This window comes from Chionomys nivalis, chromosome X, assembly GCF_950005125.1.
Source record: "Chionomys nivalis chromosome X, mChiNiv1.1, whole genome shotgun sequence".
Lineage (NCBI taxonomy): Eukaryota > Metazoa > Chordata > Mammalia > Rodentia > Cricetidae > Chionomys > Chionomys nivalis.
In genome coordinates, this window is record NC_080112.1 from 124,123,953 (window position 1) to 124,140,054 (window position 16,102).

Here is a 16,102-nt window from a genome sequence, read left to right on the forward strand (position 1 = left end):
GGGCGTGCACCTTTATCAGATTGTACTGTATTGGTTTACTTGACAGCCTCGGTATTTTCACCCTGAACTCAATGGGCTTGTACTGGATTCATCTTTGTTTCCTTTCGGTTCGGAACTTAGTTTTGCAAGCTTTTATTGAATTAAACTGTGTTCAAATAAGTGTACGAATGAAAGAATGAATTAAAGTCAATAAAATATGGGCGGGGTGGTGTCAAATAAAAAAGACTACACACTGTTTAGCCACTGCCTTTTCTTTTACATCTGTGTCATTGTGAACTTCAATAAGCCTGTAAAACTTGGTGGAAGACCTATGATTTACATACAGTTTAAATGGAATACACATTGTGGATCTTCTTATGCAAATCTCTAGTCACTCCCTGGAGCGAAACTGTAGACAAAGGGCAGGGGAAGTAGATTATCTTTTTTTCTTCTTTGTTTTGTTTTTCGAGACAGAGTTTCTCTGTAGCTTTGGAGCTTGTCCTGGAACTCACTCTGTAGACTAGGCTGACCTCAAACTCACAGAGATCTGCCTGCCTCTGCCTCCCGAGTGCTGGGATTAAAGGCGTGCGCCATCACCTCCCAACATAGATGTATCTTTTAAGAGTGAAGGCGGAATAGATGAATCTTTTAAGGGTGAAGGCGAGCTAGAGCAAACCAGCTGATAGCCCTGAGCAAAGCCAGTTAATCCGAGTTCCAGAGCACAGGAGGGGTGTGATTGAAAGCACAGTCTTAGTTTCTGAAATCAGGACAGATAACTACGAGCCGAGCTAGAGAAAGGTTCCTTGTAGCTAAATGATTGATTTGTAGACCCTCATTGGGTTCCATTTGAATGAATCAATTTTAGATCACTATGGTTACTGTTTTCTTGGGTGTTGAAATTTAAGGTTGACCTTGAAAAAAAAAAAGGTTGATGAAACACTATGTAAAATGCATTGGATCCAGAATGTAAATCCACTTCCATTGCAGGAAAAACAGTCACGTGAAAGACATCTTTAAAGGCTCACTGGTTTGTGACATTTTTTTCCCTGTTCTTTCTTTTTTAAAAATGGTTTTCCTCTCACAGAGGCCAGAAGATAACAAAAGTTGACCCTCATAGAAGGTATACTATGTCCCCAGGCATTCTTCTCCTGTGCTTTGCATAAATTAACTTATTTCTCACACTCTTTTGAGAGGGATACCGTTACGTTCTCCATTTTAGAACTGACTAGTCTGAGGGACCAGAGGTACTACAACGTGACCAAGGTCATGGAGCTAGAAGTGAGGGCGCTGAGATTCAGTCAAGACTATGGCTCCAATATGCCAAAAAAGAGCGCCGGTTTAGGTCTTTGGTTCATCTTTGTGGGTTATAAAGAAAATCACTCGTCTTAATCACTCGTCTTTTTTGACTACGACAACCCCAGCATTTACAAAGAGCCGGCTATACACAGGAGACGGTAATACATGCTTCAGCCGCATCCTTATTCTTCCTCACAATAATCTTGGGAGGTTATTTTATCTTTATTTTCAAGACCAAGAAACAAGCAAACAAAAAAATTAAGGTTGAGCGATTAAAACGATTGGCCCGAGGATTACCGTACGAACGGGAAAATTACACTGAAGCTCTGTCTTTGCTAGCAGTGAAATCAGGCAAAAGGAGGACCCCACAGGGATGCCAGGAGAGTACAATGAAATAATGGATGTAAAAAGGCCTCGAAGAACAAGTGCAAGGGCTAAGGCCTGTGCATTTGAGTCACTGGAAAACCGGTTCCCCAAGACCTGGTCCCAGGGTTTCTGGCCCCAACCCAGCGCCTTCTCCTCCCAGTGCCCAGCTTTCTCTTCAAATTCCTTTCTCAGTCTCCTCTGATCCTGCCCCCAAAGCCTCAGCGGCAGAACGGAGAATAGAAGGTACGCGCGCGAGCAGGAGGCGGGGCCGCCGCCCCAAGCCTTTCGAGGGGGGCTGGTCTGCGCGCTTGCGCTGTACTTCGGCGGCTTCAACCTCCCCGGCTCGGTGGCCAATCAGAGTCCCAGGCGCGCTTGAGACGTCTTAACGTCCTGTGGGTCGCGTGCGTAAGGAGGGAGGTAACGTAAGGGCGCTCGGCGAGCCCGTCTCTCCTCGAATGAAAGGAAACAACCCCCGGCGACAGAACCCCGCTCTTCGGCAGTGCCGAAGAACCGACGCCCGCCTTCCTCGTCTCCCCTCGTGGGCGCTGTCCTCCCGTCGCCCGCCCATCGGGCCAGGCTGGTGAGTTCCCCGCGGGAGCTAAGGGCCCCCCATTCTCTGTCTGGCGGGAGAAGACGAGAAGGATGGCGGTGGCCAGGCCGCCGCCCCTGCCCGTTGTTACGGGGTACTCGCGGTGGTCTCCTTCATTGTCAGGGACCCCCAGAGGCGCCGCGCTTTGTCGGTGAGCGCTGCAGTGGCTGGCGACCTAGTGCCTCGGGGGCGCTGAGGGACACACTAGGCGGCTGTCTGGACTTCGGGGGAGGGGGCTTCACACTAGAGGAGGGAAAAACTGGGATGGGGGGGTTAAAAAACTCTATACTGTTGCTTAGATCGTTTTAGGGGTAAGGAGGGTGACTCCTAGTTTTGAAGTATAAGAGAAAAAATTGGTTAGGATGGCTTGAGGCTGAGCCCTACGGAATGAGGGGGAGAAAAAGAAAAACTCCCGGGCGAGGGGAATCGGGTGAAAGTGATGGATAAGGAGATGATGCTCTGGAGTAAGATCCTTAGAGGACGAACTCCTGGAGGAGGGAGGGGTGGGAAGAAAGTGCTACGACGATATTTTCCTGAATTCCAGAGATTTGGCCAAGGACAATCGGTGGGGGGGGGAAGACCCCCCCGACTATCTGATTGAAAGGAACTTGCCGAAGTGTTGGAAAAGAGGATAGTTTTTCGAGTTTATCCAGCGCTTTGGTTAGAGGGAGATCTAGGAGTCTAATGTGTGATTGGGGAATAAATAACGGAGAGAGTCCGCTCTGTTATGTGCCTGGTCCTTTATTACATGAGCGAACAGCACGGCGTTCTTTTACAATTTCTATTCGTTTCGATATTCTGCGTGAAAGTGAAAAACAAATCTTTTGATCTTTGAAAAGCCTTTAATTTTCCTCTGGTTCCTACGTAATATCAGGTCTTCATACAGTTCAAATTTTTTTTCACTACCCTTTGGCTTGAAACAACTGGAAAATTCCTTTAGTTTCCTTTTGAATAACCGCAAAAAGCAGTGCGAAGCATGTAATAATATCGTGCAACCAAATTCAGGTGCCTTTCCGGTACATCTCTTACTCGTTTATTTCTCTCTTCTGGAACTTTCCTTATAGAAAAGCTGTATTATCTTTGGAGGATCATGCTTCTGTCTGTACATTTCAACTGGCTTGCATGCGGAAGGGATTTCATCTTCCGGAACTGCAGTTTTTGTTTTGTTTGTTTCTCTGTGGAAAACGTTCTTTTCAGATACCAACCATTGAACGAGCTCTTGAGCTGGTTCTCGAATGCCCTCCTTGGTTGTCCAGGTGATTTTCTACCTTGGTGCTTTACAGCATCTTGAAAAAACAGCAGAAATGCATTCATTGTTTCAGCTGCGTGTGTTTTTCATACGTTTAAACAATGTATCCCATAAAGATGTTGTCTCTTTCTGCTTTAGACATTATCTTTCTTCAAAGGGAAAGGTCTCATTGTCAGGGGAAAGTATTGAACTTTGAGCTGTGCCTGCTCTTGAAAATATTTAAATTAAAACGAAAGCGCTAAATAGATGTGGATGATTATGAACCCTATAGTAGTGATGCTTTTGAATGGCCGTATTCTGCTTACCCCGAGACCACAAATGTGACAGCAGTAGATAAAAATCTGTATTTTTATGATAGACAGTTTGCTGGGCGTCATTGTTTCCATGATGGTCTCTGCTGCTGCGTGTTTTAAGAAGACAGATGTGAAAATCGGCGAGCTATGCATACATGCATTATTTGAATTTTAGTGGAAAAATCCAATTAGTCATTGCATAGCAGGGCAAAAATTTAATCGTTTGTTGCACATTTATGTGTTTCTGCTCACTTTACAAATAAAATATAAACTAATTACCAGGAAATAAATGAATATTTTAAAAATGCAAAATTAAGCATATGTTTGTTCTCCTTTAGATTTTGGAATCATTAATATCTAGAAAAGCAGGTTCTGAAAATTAAGATGAACAATGTACCTATTTATTAGTGAAACGAGGCAATATTTAATAAGAATAGAATGGGGGTACGATTTCAGAATCAATTTTGGGAATAAAGAGTGAATTTTCCCTCTAGGAATTTTGCTTAAGTCAGTTTTTTTTTAAAGCCAGTGCTAGGATTGTATATGGACGGCACATTAAAGATGTCTATGAAAATTAGATTTATAATGTACCATCCTTTCAGCTGGCCTGGATGACCTGGAGAAATGCTGAATACATCATGGTGACTTCACAGTGCCTATTATTCATTGCACGGTAGTAGAAGAAACTCATTTAGAACTCCAGGAGCATATCTGGGTGCTATTTATGAATCTTGGTGTTTTTGCATAGCTGTAAAAACTGGAGCAGCTATATTTTTCATAAAGCAACTGGACACATACTTGCCTGAGCAAATGCAAACACACTTCCCCTTTTGTTTCTTTTGTTTCTCTGTTGTCCTTTTTTTAATGCTAAAAGATTAGCTGCCTATTTTCAGTCTGTTTCTCAGTGTTCTGAAATCAGTACTATTGAGAAGTACTCTGTGGCACTTGGGAGACTGAGGCATTTAAATTAGAGATAGCATTAACAGTTTGTTAGACCATCAAAGCAGAGACTGCAAGACCTTTGAAGTCTTGTTCAAAAGAGAATACTGGATGTAAATTAATGAGAAGAAATGTTTTCTTTGTGGCTTCCCATTACATTACATCGAGATGATCCACGTTGAGCAGAGCGGAGTGGTTGTAGATACTGCAGATTGCTGCTGCTTGCCCTGGTGGTGGTGGTGAACAGATGCTTCTCAGCGCTAACGACTGAGTTGTTAGTGAGCCAAGTCTCCAAACGCAATGTCATGAAATGTTCAAATCTATATAAGTGGCAATTTAATAAGCTAATTTGAAGACAGAAGTTTGAGATTCTATTGATTGTGATGTATGTTATGGCAACCTGGGCCTAAACTGCTTACTCCCATTAATTGGGTGAATTATACAGATCAAAACACTGATTTGAAATTTGTTGAGTGATGGCATTGCATGATCTGTGTTAAGAACGATGATGCAAATCTGTAGATTCTGTGTTACAATTTTTCTTCCCTTTTTTGGTTTGACTGCACAACCTATAATTATAATCTGATCAACTGCAAGACTCATTCAGAAGCATTTTCCTTCCACTGCACAGTATTGCTAACTTCTGTATAGAAGTTACTGCATGTAGAAGACCACTGTTGGTTTGGCTTTTAATAAACAGACAGGATAAATCTCAGCCAAATAAAATGGTTTAGTAAATATTAAGGTCCTAACGACTGTATTTTTGGTACAATATTAGGAGCTTTAGTATTTTATTACATGGAAAAGGAACAAAATAGCAAGGATCTGAAGTCATAAACATTTTCTTAAATTTGAACTCGATTTCAAGTGTTAAAAGTAGTTGTTTCAAAGTTACGGTTAATTTTGCTTCTAATACTTTATCATTATGTGAACTGGAAAAAAGTAAGCAATTAAATAAGTTCTCAATATTTTCTAGTTTAATTTATAGTTTTCAATTGTTCATAGATCTTTATCATTTTGTTTCCTTGATAGCCATCTACCTATACTTGAAAGAATATTTTTTTATTAATTACTAGTGTGTCATGGTCCAGTGCCAGCCTGGACCATAAATTATTTCTCAGGACCAGAGGGGAGGCCTCATACTCATGATCTTTTGCCTGAGACTCCTAAATGCTGAGATTCTAGCCATGCACCACTGTATGCAGTAGCTATGCTATACATTCTTCTCCGCACATGGCTCCTAATTGGAACTCATTTTGATTTCTCTCACTCTAGACTTGATTGCATTCTCTATTTCCCTCTCGTAATACGTATTACATATGGAAGGCATCTTGGGCTTTAGTATTTATACTAATGTTTAAGTAACTTTTAAAATCTAGGTCAGACATTAAACTACTTGCATGGAAATGTATAATGTTTAAATGAAATTAACCATTTTGTTGCCATTCTTATTCTCTGTAGCATTTCTTGAGGCTTAAAGTGGCATTCTAAAAGCAGTTTAAAAATCATGTCAAGCTCAGTTGAACAGAAAAAAGGGTCTACAAGACAGCGCAAATGTGGCTTTTGTAAGTCAAATAGAGACAAGGAGTGTGGACAGTTACTAATATCTGAAAACCAGAAGGTGGCAGCACACCATAAATGCATGGTGAGTATGTTATCAATCAAGAGACTTCAACCATTCCTGAGAGGGAATCTTAACACATTTGTATTACTGGATATGAAAGCAAAAACGCTGTTAAATTTTTAAGAAATAGTTTAATACTATGCAATGTCATTTTAATAGAAAATTCATTTTTAAGTTTAATATTTTATTCATTGTCTTGATGTAATTATATATGAACCTTAATGTTTCCAAATGTATTTATAGCTCTTTTCATCTGCTTTGGTGTCGTCACATTCCGATAATGAGAGTCTTGGTGGATTTTCTATTGAAGATGTCCAAAAGGAAATTAAAAGGGGCACAAAGCTGGTGAGTTGGTATTTCTGCCTCTTGAGCATAAAAAATATTTTAAACTCACAAAGAAGGAAATTGCTTATCTTAAAGTGTACTACTTTGTAAATTTTAGATAAATTTAAACTGTGGGTTCTTTTTATTTTCTAGCTAGTAAAATCTAAAGCTTGATTTGTTTATAACTCAAGCAAAAGGAGTGGATCGCTATCTGTACTATTGGAATATTTCTTCTTCAAAGGAAAATCTTCTTAAAGGCTGTGATCACTTACAAAACAGATAGTTCACTTAATTTGCATGTATCATGTTTAGAATCTTCATTCAAATATATTTTTCATAATTCTGGTATGTCTTTCCTATTCATCATAAGATTAGTGTGGATCATCACAAACTAAGATGGTAGTGCCTCCTCCACAGGAAAAGGATAACTTGCTAACAAAATACTATTCTGTGGTTTGGCTGTATGACACAGCATTTATGACTTTGGATAACTTTGGTAAATTTTCCAGGAGTTTTCCGAAGCTGCACTAGAGTTATGTTCCTGTAGTTATCTTCACCACCAGTAACCAGATTGGCAGGATGGTATATTTCTCCTTGGGAAAAGTAGCATCATCTCCATTGGTATTTACAACACACGACTTACCACACAACATTTAATTGATTGACAGATTGCTTTCTCTTTGGCTGTTTCTCTTGCTTGAGCTCTTTATTGAAATTATATCCATTGTTGTAGTAAGATCTTAACCGTGAACATATCTTATCATTCCAGCCCTAAACTGTATGTAATAATAGAAAAGATCTTTTTTAATGTGATTTTTTTTTGGTGGTTTTATATTACTTCATAACTGTAGTGTGCTATTTTTGTTTTTGTTTTTTTAAGAAACAGAACACCAGTGTTTTTATTTCATGTTCCTTAAAACAAATTAAGATGCAACAAGAAAATGCTATTTACTTAAAATTATTGTTGTAAACATTATTGCTTCATTTATTCTTTGTCATTAGAAGTAAAAACCCTTTCTCTTCTTGGTGTTAGAGATTGCACCACTTAACATGCCTCCTGTAGTCAGACAGGTATGGTATTGGCCCCTGATACTGAAATAGAATTAAGAAACTCAGTGCCTTCTTTTTTTTGCATGTTACATGAAGCAGAAGTACACATCTGTCAGTATTGCTGTAGTTAATCTAGATTCAATGCATTTGAACCTGTTTGTAAAGAAAATACCAGAACATGATACAAGTTTTACTGTTAGGAACTATTTTGTTTTGAATGTGGGGTGTTAATCTGTTAATCCCTACCCCCAGGTATAGTGTGCTATAAATAACTCAACTTGTTTCTTGATCTATTGAGTGGGATAATATTAAGGGTTAAAAGCCCAGAAATAGGAATAAACTTAGGCTTAGATCCCAGCTCTGTTACTAACTGGGTAATCCTGAATATATTATTTACTTCCCTAGCCATGTATCCTTGTTCAAGGGATAATGAACATACTTGTTCCACAGAGTTATTATTAGGATTAAAAGAGCGTATACAGGACTAAGTATGGTGCTCAGCACATAACATAAGTTAAGACTTGGTAAATGCTAGCCACCTCTGTAGTTATTCCTTATAGATAAAAGTAAGATTCTGCTAATATCATTGAAGACTTCCGAAAGCATGCTAGGCAGAGAAGTCATGAGATCAAATATTTCTTTGGTGCTTGAGCTAGAACCCACAGTCTTAAAGATGTTAAACATGTGCTCAACTACTAAGCTATTTCTCCAGCCCTGTAGCCTTCTTCCTGGATAATTCCCACAGACACATTGATGTTACCTGAGACAAGTCATTAACTTACTTGTCTTTTTGCCACCTATCAGTAGATAATGTTTTACCATCACATACTAGACATCAACAACAAATAGTTATAAAAGGTAGAACTATTTCCCATAGGCTGGTGGCATAGCTCACTGGTAGAACGCGTTTAAAGCTTGCATGCTGTTGCCAAGCATTAACTCTTTAAGAGCTATGACTTATTTCAAAAGCTATTTGACACCCTGGGCATCTTGAATTGTGGAATAGTTACAAAAGAGGAGTGTATCGGAGCCCAGACAGTTCTCTTCTTCCTTCATCCAAAGTGTTAGAATTTAAATTACTTATGTAGTGAATTGGAGAGCAGCATTTGTTTCACCTTGAAATAACTTCATAAAAATTAAAATTTTTGTTTTTATTTTGTGTGCATGAGTGTTTGCCTACTTGTATGTATGTATATATTATGTATTTGCACTATGTGCATGCCTGGGGCCCATGGAATTCAGAAGAGAGTGTCAGATTCACTCAATATTGGTAACTCTTGAGAACCTGGATCCTCTGAAAGAGCAACAAGTACCCTTAACTACTGAGCCATCTTGATAGCCCCTTAAAATTTATGTATATATCTGCCTTTATGTAGAGGTATGTGCATATGAGTGCAGTTACCCATGGAAGCCAGAAGAAGACATTGGATTTCTTGGAGCAGGAATTATAGGCAATTAGGAGTTGCCTGATACACATGCCGGGAGTAGAACTTGGGTCTTCCGCAAAAGCAGTATATACTCTTAACTACTGGACTTTTTTTCCAGGCTCTGAAGTAACTTTAGCTTTCAGGTTTTTTCTTTGCTTATATTGTTTTCTTTTTTATGAGGTATACTGCCAAGTTTTTCTTTACTTTTCCCAGTGTAGATTGGTCTAGGCAATAAAAGGACTACAAATCAAATAGAAAGAAGAAAAAATAAAGAGTTCTATATATCTTAAACTACATATAAACCAAGTAACTAGTGTCCCTGGTCAGCTTTTTAAGGCATTTGATTCTGTGAGCCTTTCTGCCCTGGCTCAAGGTCATATGCATTTTCAGATGAAAAGGGTCACGGATACCCACTGAAAACAAAAGCAGGAGCCGAGATTCCTGAGTACATTCATGGCAGATTTTAGTCGGTACCTGGCGTTGCTTCCAAAGGTCTCCATTTGCCCCAGGGAAAAGTGGGTGCAGGTGGCTAGGTGGGAGTCTTGCAAAGGTGGGAATACAAGCAAGAAGTATGTGCAGGTATGTGATTCCTTGCAGCCACGGGCAGTTCTTCACGATTTCCATATCAGCTTCAAGGATCACAGAGGAAAGCTATTTTGTACGAACATGTTCATCTCTTTCCATTATCTTAAATATATAGGCCCTAGATGTATGAAGAGAAAAAGAAAAAACTTTTTGTAGTTTAGTCATTTATTTTCCACAGTGATTTCCAGTTCTTTTTTTTTAATATTTGCTTATTTATTATGTATACAATATTCTGTCTGTGTGTATGCCTGCTGGCCAGAAGAGGGCCCCAGACCTCATTACAGATGGTTGTGAGCCACCATGTGGTTGCTGGGAATTGAACTCAGGACCTTTGGAAGAGCAGGCAATGCTCTTAACCTCTGAGCCATCTCTCCAGCCCTGATTTCCAGTTCTTATTGGAGCCATAAAGACACCACAATTGTACCGTGCGCCAGCTATGCTTTATTTTTGAGCTAGAGTCTTCTGTGTCCCAAGCAGGCTTCAAACTTACCATGCAGTTGAGGATAGCTTTGATTCCTAATTCTCCTAACTCCTCTTCTCAGTGTTGGGATATTATAGATCCTACACTCACCTGTAAAATTTATCCTTAATTGTCTAGCCATATAGAAAAAAATGTGATTTCGAAGTAAAGCTATTAGTTATCATTGCTTTTTTGAATTTCTCATGAGGAGACACTTGAATGTGGTATTTGAAGAATGTATTCTTTCTGAAGCTACTTGGTGAGATCACTAAGATCTACACTGATAGTTACTTTTACTAATTGGTACCTGTGTCAGATAGATAACAGATGTCAAAAGAATCCAGGAGGTCATGTAGTTTACCTTCCTTACTCCTAGGCAAGATAACCTAAGTCCCCCAAGATGAACCGCCCCTCTGCTCTGTTCTACTGTTAGGAAATTGTGATTCTACTCAAGTCATATGAAATAAGAACAGCAATATAAGCCGGGCGGTGGTGGCGCACGCCTTTAATCCCAGCACTCGGGAGGCAGAGGCAGGCGGACCTCTGGGAGTTCCAGGCCAGCCTGGTCTTCAGAGTGAGTTCCAGGACAGGCTCCAAAAGCTACAGAGAATCCCTGTCTCGAAACCCCCCTCCCCCAAAAAAAGAACAGCAATATATTTGAGAAACTCATCCCTTTGTAATTCAAGTATGTTTCTTAATTTCTATGTCTGTCTCCATTAAAGAAATACTTGTGGCTTTTTCTCCCTTTACTTAAAAAGAATCTTTCCTATACACAGCGACCATCCTCACATGATTCCCAAACTTGCCTTATTTTCGGATGAGAATTTTTGCCATACCTCATGAACTCCCCTGAATGTTTTACACTTTTTATAGTAGTAAAACTAGCTGACACTCATTGAGTGCTCATTATGTGCTAAGGACTGGCTAAATGTTTTAAATACATGATCCTAATTAATCCTCACAATCATACTTCAAGAAAGGGTTCATTCTTGCCATATACGAAAGGAAGCAGGCTCACAGAAGCAAAGTAACCTGAATGTCTATGGCCATAGAGCTAGTATGTGACAGACCTCAGATTTGAATCCAGGGCCCGCACTCCTAATCACAGGTTATACCAACTGTCCTTTTAAGCTGCTTCATGTCAAATTACATTTTAATAAAGTATGATGATAGTTTTCTAATAAAGATTGCTGATTTTAGGACACACTCAGGCTCCTATTACTTAATCTATTCTATCAATAGCATTCATTATCTTGCTTACTGTTAGGATAGACCCTTATATACATCCTAGGTAAAAATGGTCTATTATATCGGAGATATTTTTGTAGGCTCCGACCATAAGACAACTCATTCTATATAGTCTTTACTCAGTAGCAAGGGAGTGTGTGGCACTGTAGAGGTAGGGTGTCTGTATTTATGATCTAAATAGATAACTCCTAATGTGTGCATTCCTTCTTTTTCAGGGGGACTCTTCCCTACTTAAAATGTTAAGAGTTCTTTCTAGAGGCAGTCGGGTATAGGAATGAAGTAGACTTGAGTGAGAATGATTACAGGTAGTTTGGTTGGTTGGTTTTTGGTTGTTGTTTTGTGTTTGTTTGTTTTTTGACACAGGGCTTCTTTGTCTAGCTCTGGCTATCCTGGAACTAGTTCTTGTAGACCAGGATGGCCTCATCTCATCTGCCTGCCTCTGCTTCCCGAGTACTGGGATTAAAGGCATGTACCACCATTGCCTGGCCAGGTTTCATTTTTTTTTAATATCAGATAAGAATTTTAACTCAGAATGAGGAAAGGCAAACAGGATTTTTCTGGAAACACGTTACATACAATAGGCACTGAAGAGAATGAAGCACAATGGTTGCAGTTTATTTCCCTGCTCTATGTAGATGTCCTGCAGACATTGTACTCAACTTGTCTAAACCAGTGTTTATAGCCTTCTGCCCTGAAACCTGATTCTTTTTCTGTATCCCTTGCCTTCCACCCTTCCTACCCTTCCTTCCACGCCTGTTGTGTGGATTCTATTTCTTTCTTTCTTTCTTTCTTTCTTTCTTTCTTTCTTTCTTTCTTTCTTTCTTTCTTTCTTTTTTGATTTTTTTTGAGACAGGGTTTCTCTGTAGCTTTGGTTCCTGTCCTGGAACTAGCTCTTGTAGACCAGGCTGGCCTCGACCTCACAGAGATCCGCCTGCCTCTGCCTCCGGAGTGCTGGGATTAAAGGTGTGCACCACCACCGCCCGGCCCTGGATTCTATTTCTGAGTAGACTTTGTCCTTTCTCTCCCCCCCCTTTCTTCCTTCTCTCCTTCCTTCCTTCCTTCCTTCCTTCCTTCCTTCCTTCCTTCCTTCCTTCCTTCCTTCCTTCCTTCCTTTTTTCTTTCCTTTTTTTGGTTTGGGATTTTTGAAACAGGGATTCTCTGTAGCTTTTGGAGTCTCTCCTGGAACTCACTCTGAAGACCAGGCTGGCCTGGAACTCACAGAGATCTGCCTGTCTCTGCTGTCTTTGCCTCCCGAGTGCTGGGATTTAAAGGCATGTGCCATCACCGCCCAGCTGTCTTTTCTTTCTTAATGTTAGCCTGTATCAAGCTTTCATCTTCTCATTTTCTAGTAAACATACTACCGGCACTTGCTTGGCTGCTTTTAACAGCTACTGCCAGGCTTGTGAGATGGTTCAGCTCTGGTAAAGGTGCTTGCTACCAAGTCTGACAACCTGAGTTTGATCTCCGGGAACCACATGTTGATGGACATGATAGATAGTGAGGACCAATCAGTCCTGCATCTTGTCCTCTGACATTCTCCTCTGTGTGTGTGTATGTATGTGTATATATGTGTGTGTGCGCATGAATGCATACACCCACATGCATGTATGTACACACACACACACACATTTAATTTTTCTTTTTTGTTTTTCAAGACAGGGTATCTCTTTAGCTTTGGAGCCTGTCCTGGAACTAGCTCTTGTAGACCAGGCTGGCGTTGAGCTCACAGAGATCTACCTGCCTCAGCCTCCTGACATTTAATTTTTAAAAAAGCTAATGTTATTCTCCAAACTCTCCAGAGACATTAGCATGACACTGAGAAATCCTGTCTTAATGTACCTTTCCCAGCCTTTTCTCTCCTTTCTTGGGTTTTCAAGCATCCCCTCTATCCTTCTTTACTGCTTCATAAAAGGTTCTTCTTGTGTGGCCCAGCCCAAACTCATGCTTGTGTCCACCATACAGTACAGCACTGCATGCTTTGTAGTGGGAACACGGGCAAACTTTTCTTCCGTGGTGAACTGTGGGCTCCAAGAGAGTTGAGACTGTGTTCTCTTTGCCTAGCATAGCATCACATGGGCATAGCACATGGAAACATTTGGCATAGTGCTTTCAGTCTTCTTTGTGCTCTGTACTATTCCAACAAGTAAGTGGGCACTCATCAGTCCTTGCATGTCAAAGAGGAATGGGTTTCGATTGGAGAAAGTGGGACGCCTTTAATAATGGGTTAGGAGGATGTGAGTTCCAGGCAAACTTGGACTACAGAGTAAAACCTTTTCCCACAAGAGGTGGGCTTTTGAAATGTGTTTCACTAGGAGAAAGTCAAAGGCGGAAGGGGGACTTTCAAGGAAGAAGTGTTTGGAAATATTAAGTGAATGCCACATGCCAGTGCTGCTTAAGTAGTGTCTGTGCTTGTTTAGCATTTAGTAAGGATTGAATGGGGGCAAGATGCCCCCACTTGGTTTTTGCAACAGCACGTGTTGTGACTGTTAGTGCTACCTAAGTTCTTTTAACAGTGATCCCTCACCAGCTTGAGGGAATTGGAAAAGGGGTAGGTGTTCAGACAGGCACATTTGAGCTTTTATAAAATAGGGTCTTACTATATAGTCCAGGCTGGCTTTGAACTTGCAATTCTCCTGTCCCGACCTCCTGAGTGCTAGGAGCACAGGTACCACAAAGCAAACTTTTTCTATAAAAGACCAGATAATAAATTTGTGAAACTTTCCTCCAGCTATGTGTAATCAAAGACAATACAGAAAAAAAAATGGTTATGGCTGTGCTCCAATTAAACTTCATTTACAAATTCAAGAAGTAGGCCATGTTGGGCTCATAGGACATCTGCTTTAGGATATTTGAGGAGGAAAAGAAGTAAATTTTCATCATGAAGATTTTTCACTTCTCTGTAACTATATGTACATGCATTATGAATGTATTAATGCTAGTGGGAATTCTTTAAAAAGCCAGTTAATAGCATTCAGGTTAATTTTAATTTAGAGATATTTCACCAGAAATTTATATTAAAGTGAACTTTGCATTTGGAATGATTAAGTAGAATAAGCAGTGATGGAGAAAACTGTGTCTTTGGCTATTATGGAAATGCATTTATTTAAATGCAGTCTTTTTCTTTGCCTTCATTTAGTATTTTTTTTAATTTATTTATTTATTATGTATACAATGTTCTGTCTGTGTGTGTGCCTACAGGCCAGAAGAGGGCACCAAACCTCATTACAGATGGTTGTGAGCCACCATGTGGTTGCTGGGAATTGAACTCAGGACCTTTGGAAGAGCAGGCAATGCTCTTAACCACTGAGCCATCTCTCCAGCCCCATTTAGTATTTTTTATAATTGGGAACACTAACTTTATATTATCTAATTCTCATTTGTGTTTGCTAATGGAGGAGAACCAAAATCAGCAAGATAAACCCAGAGCTTGAGGAGGTGTGCTCAGTGGTAGACTGTTTGCACAGCATGTTCAAGGCCCTGGGTTCCTTCCTCAGAACTGCAAAAACAATTGAGCAGCAATGGCAAATAATTTCTCTGTGCTCTAGGGGACTGTCTTGGTGCTTGAGTGTGGCTATGTTTTTGGCATTCTTCACAGATTAAATATAGCAAGCAGCCTGGCAGTTCACAGTTTTCTCAGCTGCAAAGACCATAGCTGAGAAGAATCTAAACAAAAGGTCTGTGCTTACAAAATGGCTGAACTTTTCAGCTGAACAGAGCGAGAAAAGAAACTTCAAATGCTCCAATACGAGAACCTGTTTTTCTTATCAGACATGATTCAGGTAATTGGATAGAATAAAGTCAGAGGGCTAGGTTAGGCAAGAACTTCATAGACCGAGTTTGTTGTCCTCCAATTTTTGGGTTTTTTTTTTTTTTTTTTTTTGGTTTTTCGAGACAGGGCTTTTCTGTAGCCTTGGAGCCTGACCTGGAATTAGCTCTTATCCAGGATGGCCTTGAACTCACAGAGATCTGCCTCCCAAGTGCTGGGATTAAAGGTGTGTGCCACCACTCAGCTGTCCTCCAATTTCTAAGACTCCCCCAATTCTTTTGGTTAGTCTATATGTACTCTGGTTAAAAAAAAAAAAAAAAAAAAAGTACCTAGTGCTTTTCATTGGCCCCCCCCCCTTTTTTTTTTAGAGGCACCTGGAATTTAAAGTCTAAATATGTCTTGTAAGCAAGATTATCTTCTCATTTTTCAAGAATTTGACAATGTTCAGATTTTATTGATGTTTTTTAGCTTCTTTTTAGACCTAAGCAAGTTTTTATGTGCTATCGTAATAACACTGGTTTTGGAAACAAGAGTATAGCTATAAGATCACGTAGAAACATTTGAGTTCATGCTGCACCCTTCTTGGCAGGGACAACAAGTAGTTTGGTTACTGTCAACTGACTAGGTAAGCCAGAGACTACTCTTGTCCATTTTGGATATGTGAGGTAGTATTCTAAACTATGATCCTGGAGATAATACAGCATTATTGAGGCATTCCCGACTATTTGCCCTAACTGTACTGTCCTGCTTTCTGGTTTTTATGGGCGATACTGTTATTACAGCCAAAAGAAGGAGTCAGACCACTGTAAGGTGAGCTTGCCTCTTGTGAAAATATCCTAGATACAGTGTCCCTTTCTGTAGGTGCTTTTGACAGTTTTCGTCTTTGCCTTACAGGCTCAGGACCATG

At 40.1% G+C, this 16,102-nt stretch overlaps 1 protein-coding gene across 3 annotated transcripts in view; it reads left to right on the top strand.

The window, feature by feature from the left end:
• Positions 1 to 2,057: 2,057 nt before the first annotated feature.
• Phf6 (PHD finger protein 6) overlaps positions 2,058 to 16,102 on the top strand; it is a 45,300-nt gene continuing 31,255 nt past the window's right edge. For all 3 annotated transcript variants that reach the window (XM_057760322.1, XM_057760323.1, XM_057760324.1), the window contains exons 1-3: positions 2,058 to 2,221; positions 6,173 to 6,356; positions 6,579 to 6,680. In XM_057760322.1, the coding sequence (XP_057616305.1) occupies positions 6,219 to 6,356; positions 6,579 to 6,680 (240 nt within the window). In that variant the 5' untranslated portion in view covers positions 2,058 to 2,221; positions 6,173 to 6,218. The remainder of the gene's footprint in view (positions 2,222 to 6,172; positions 6,357 to 6,578; positions 6,681 to 16,102) is intronic.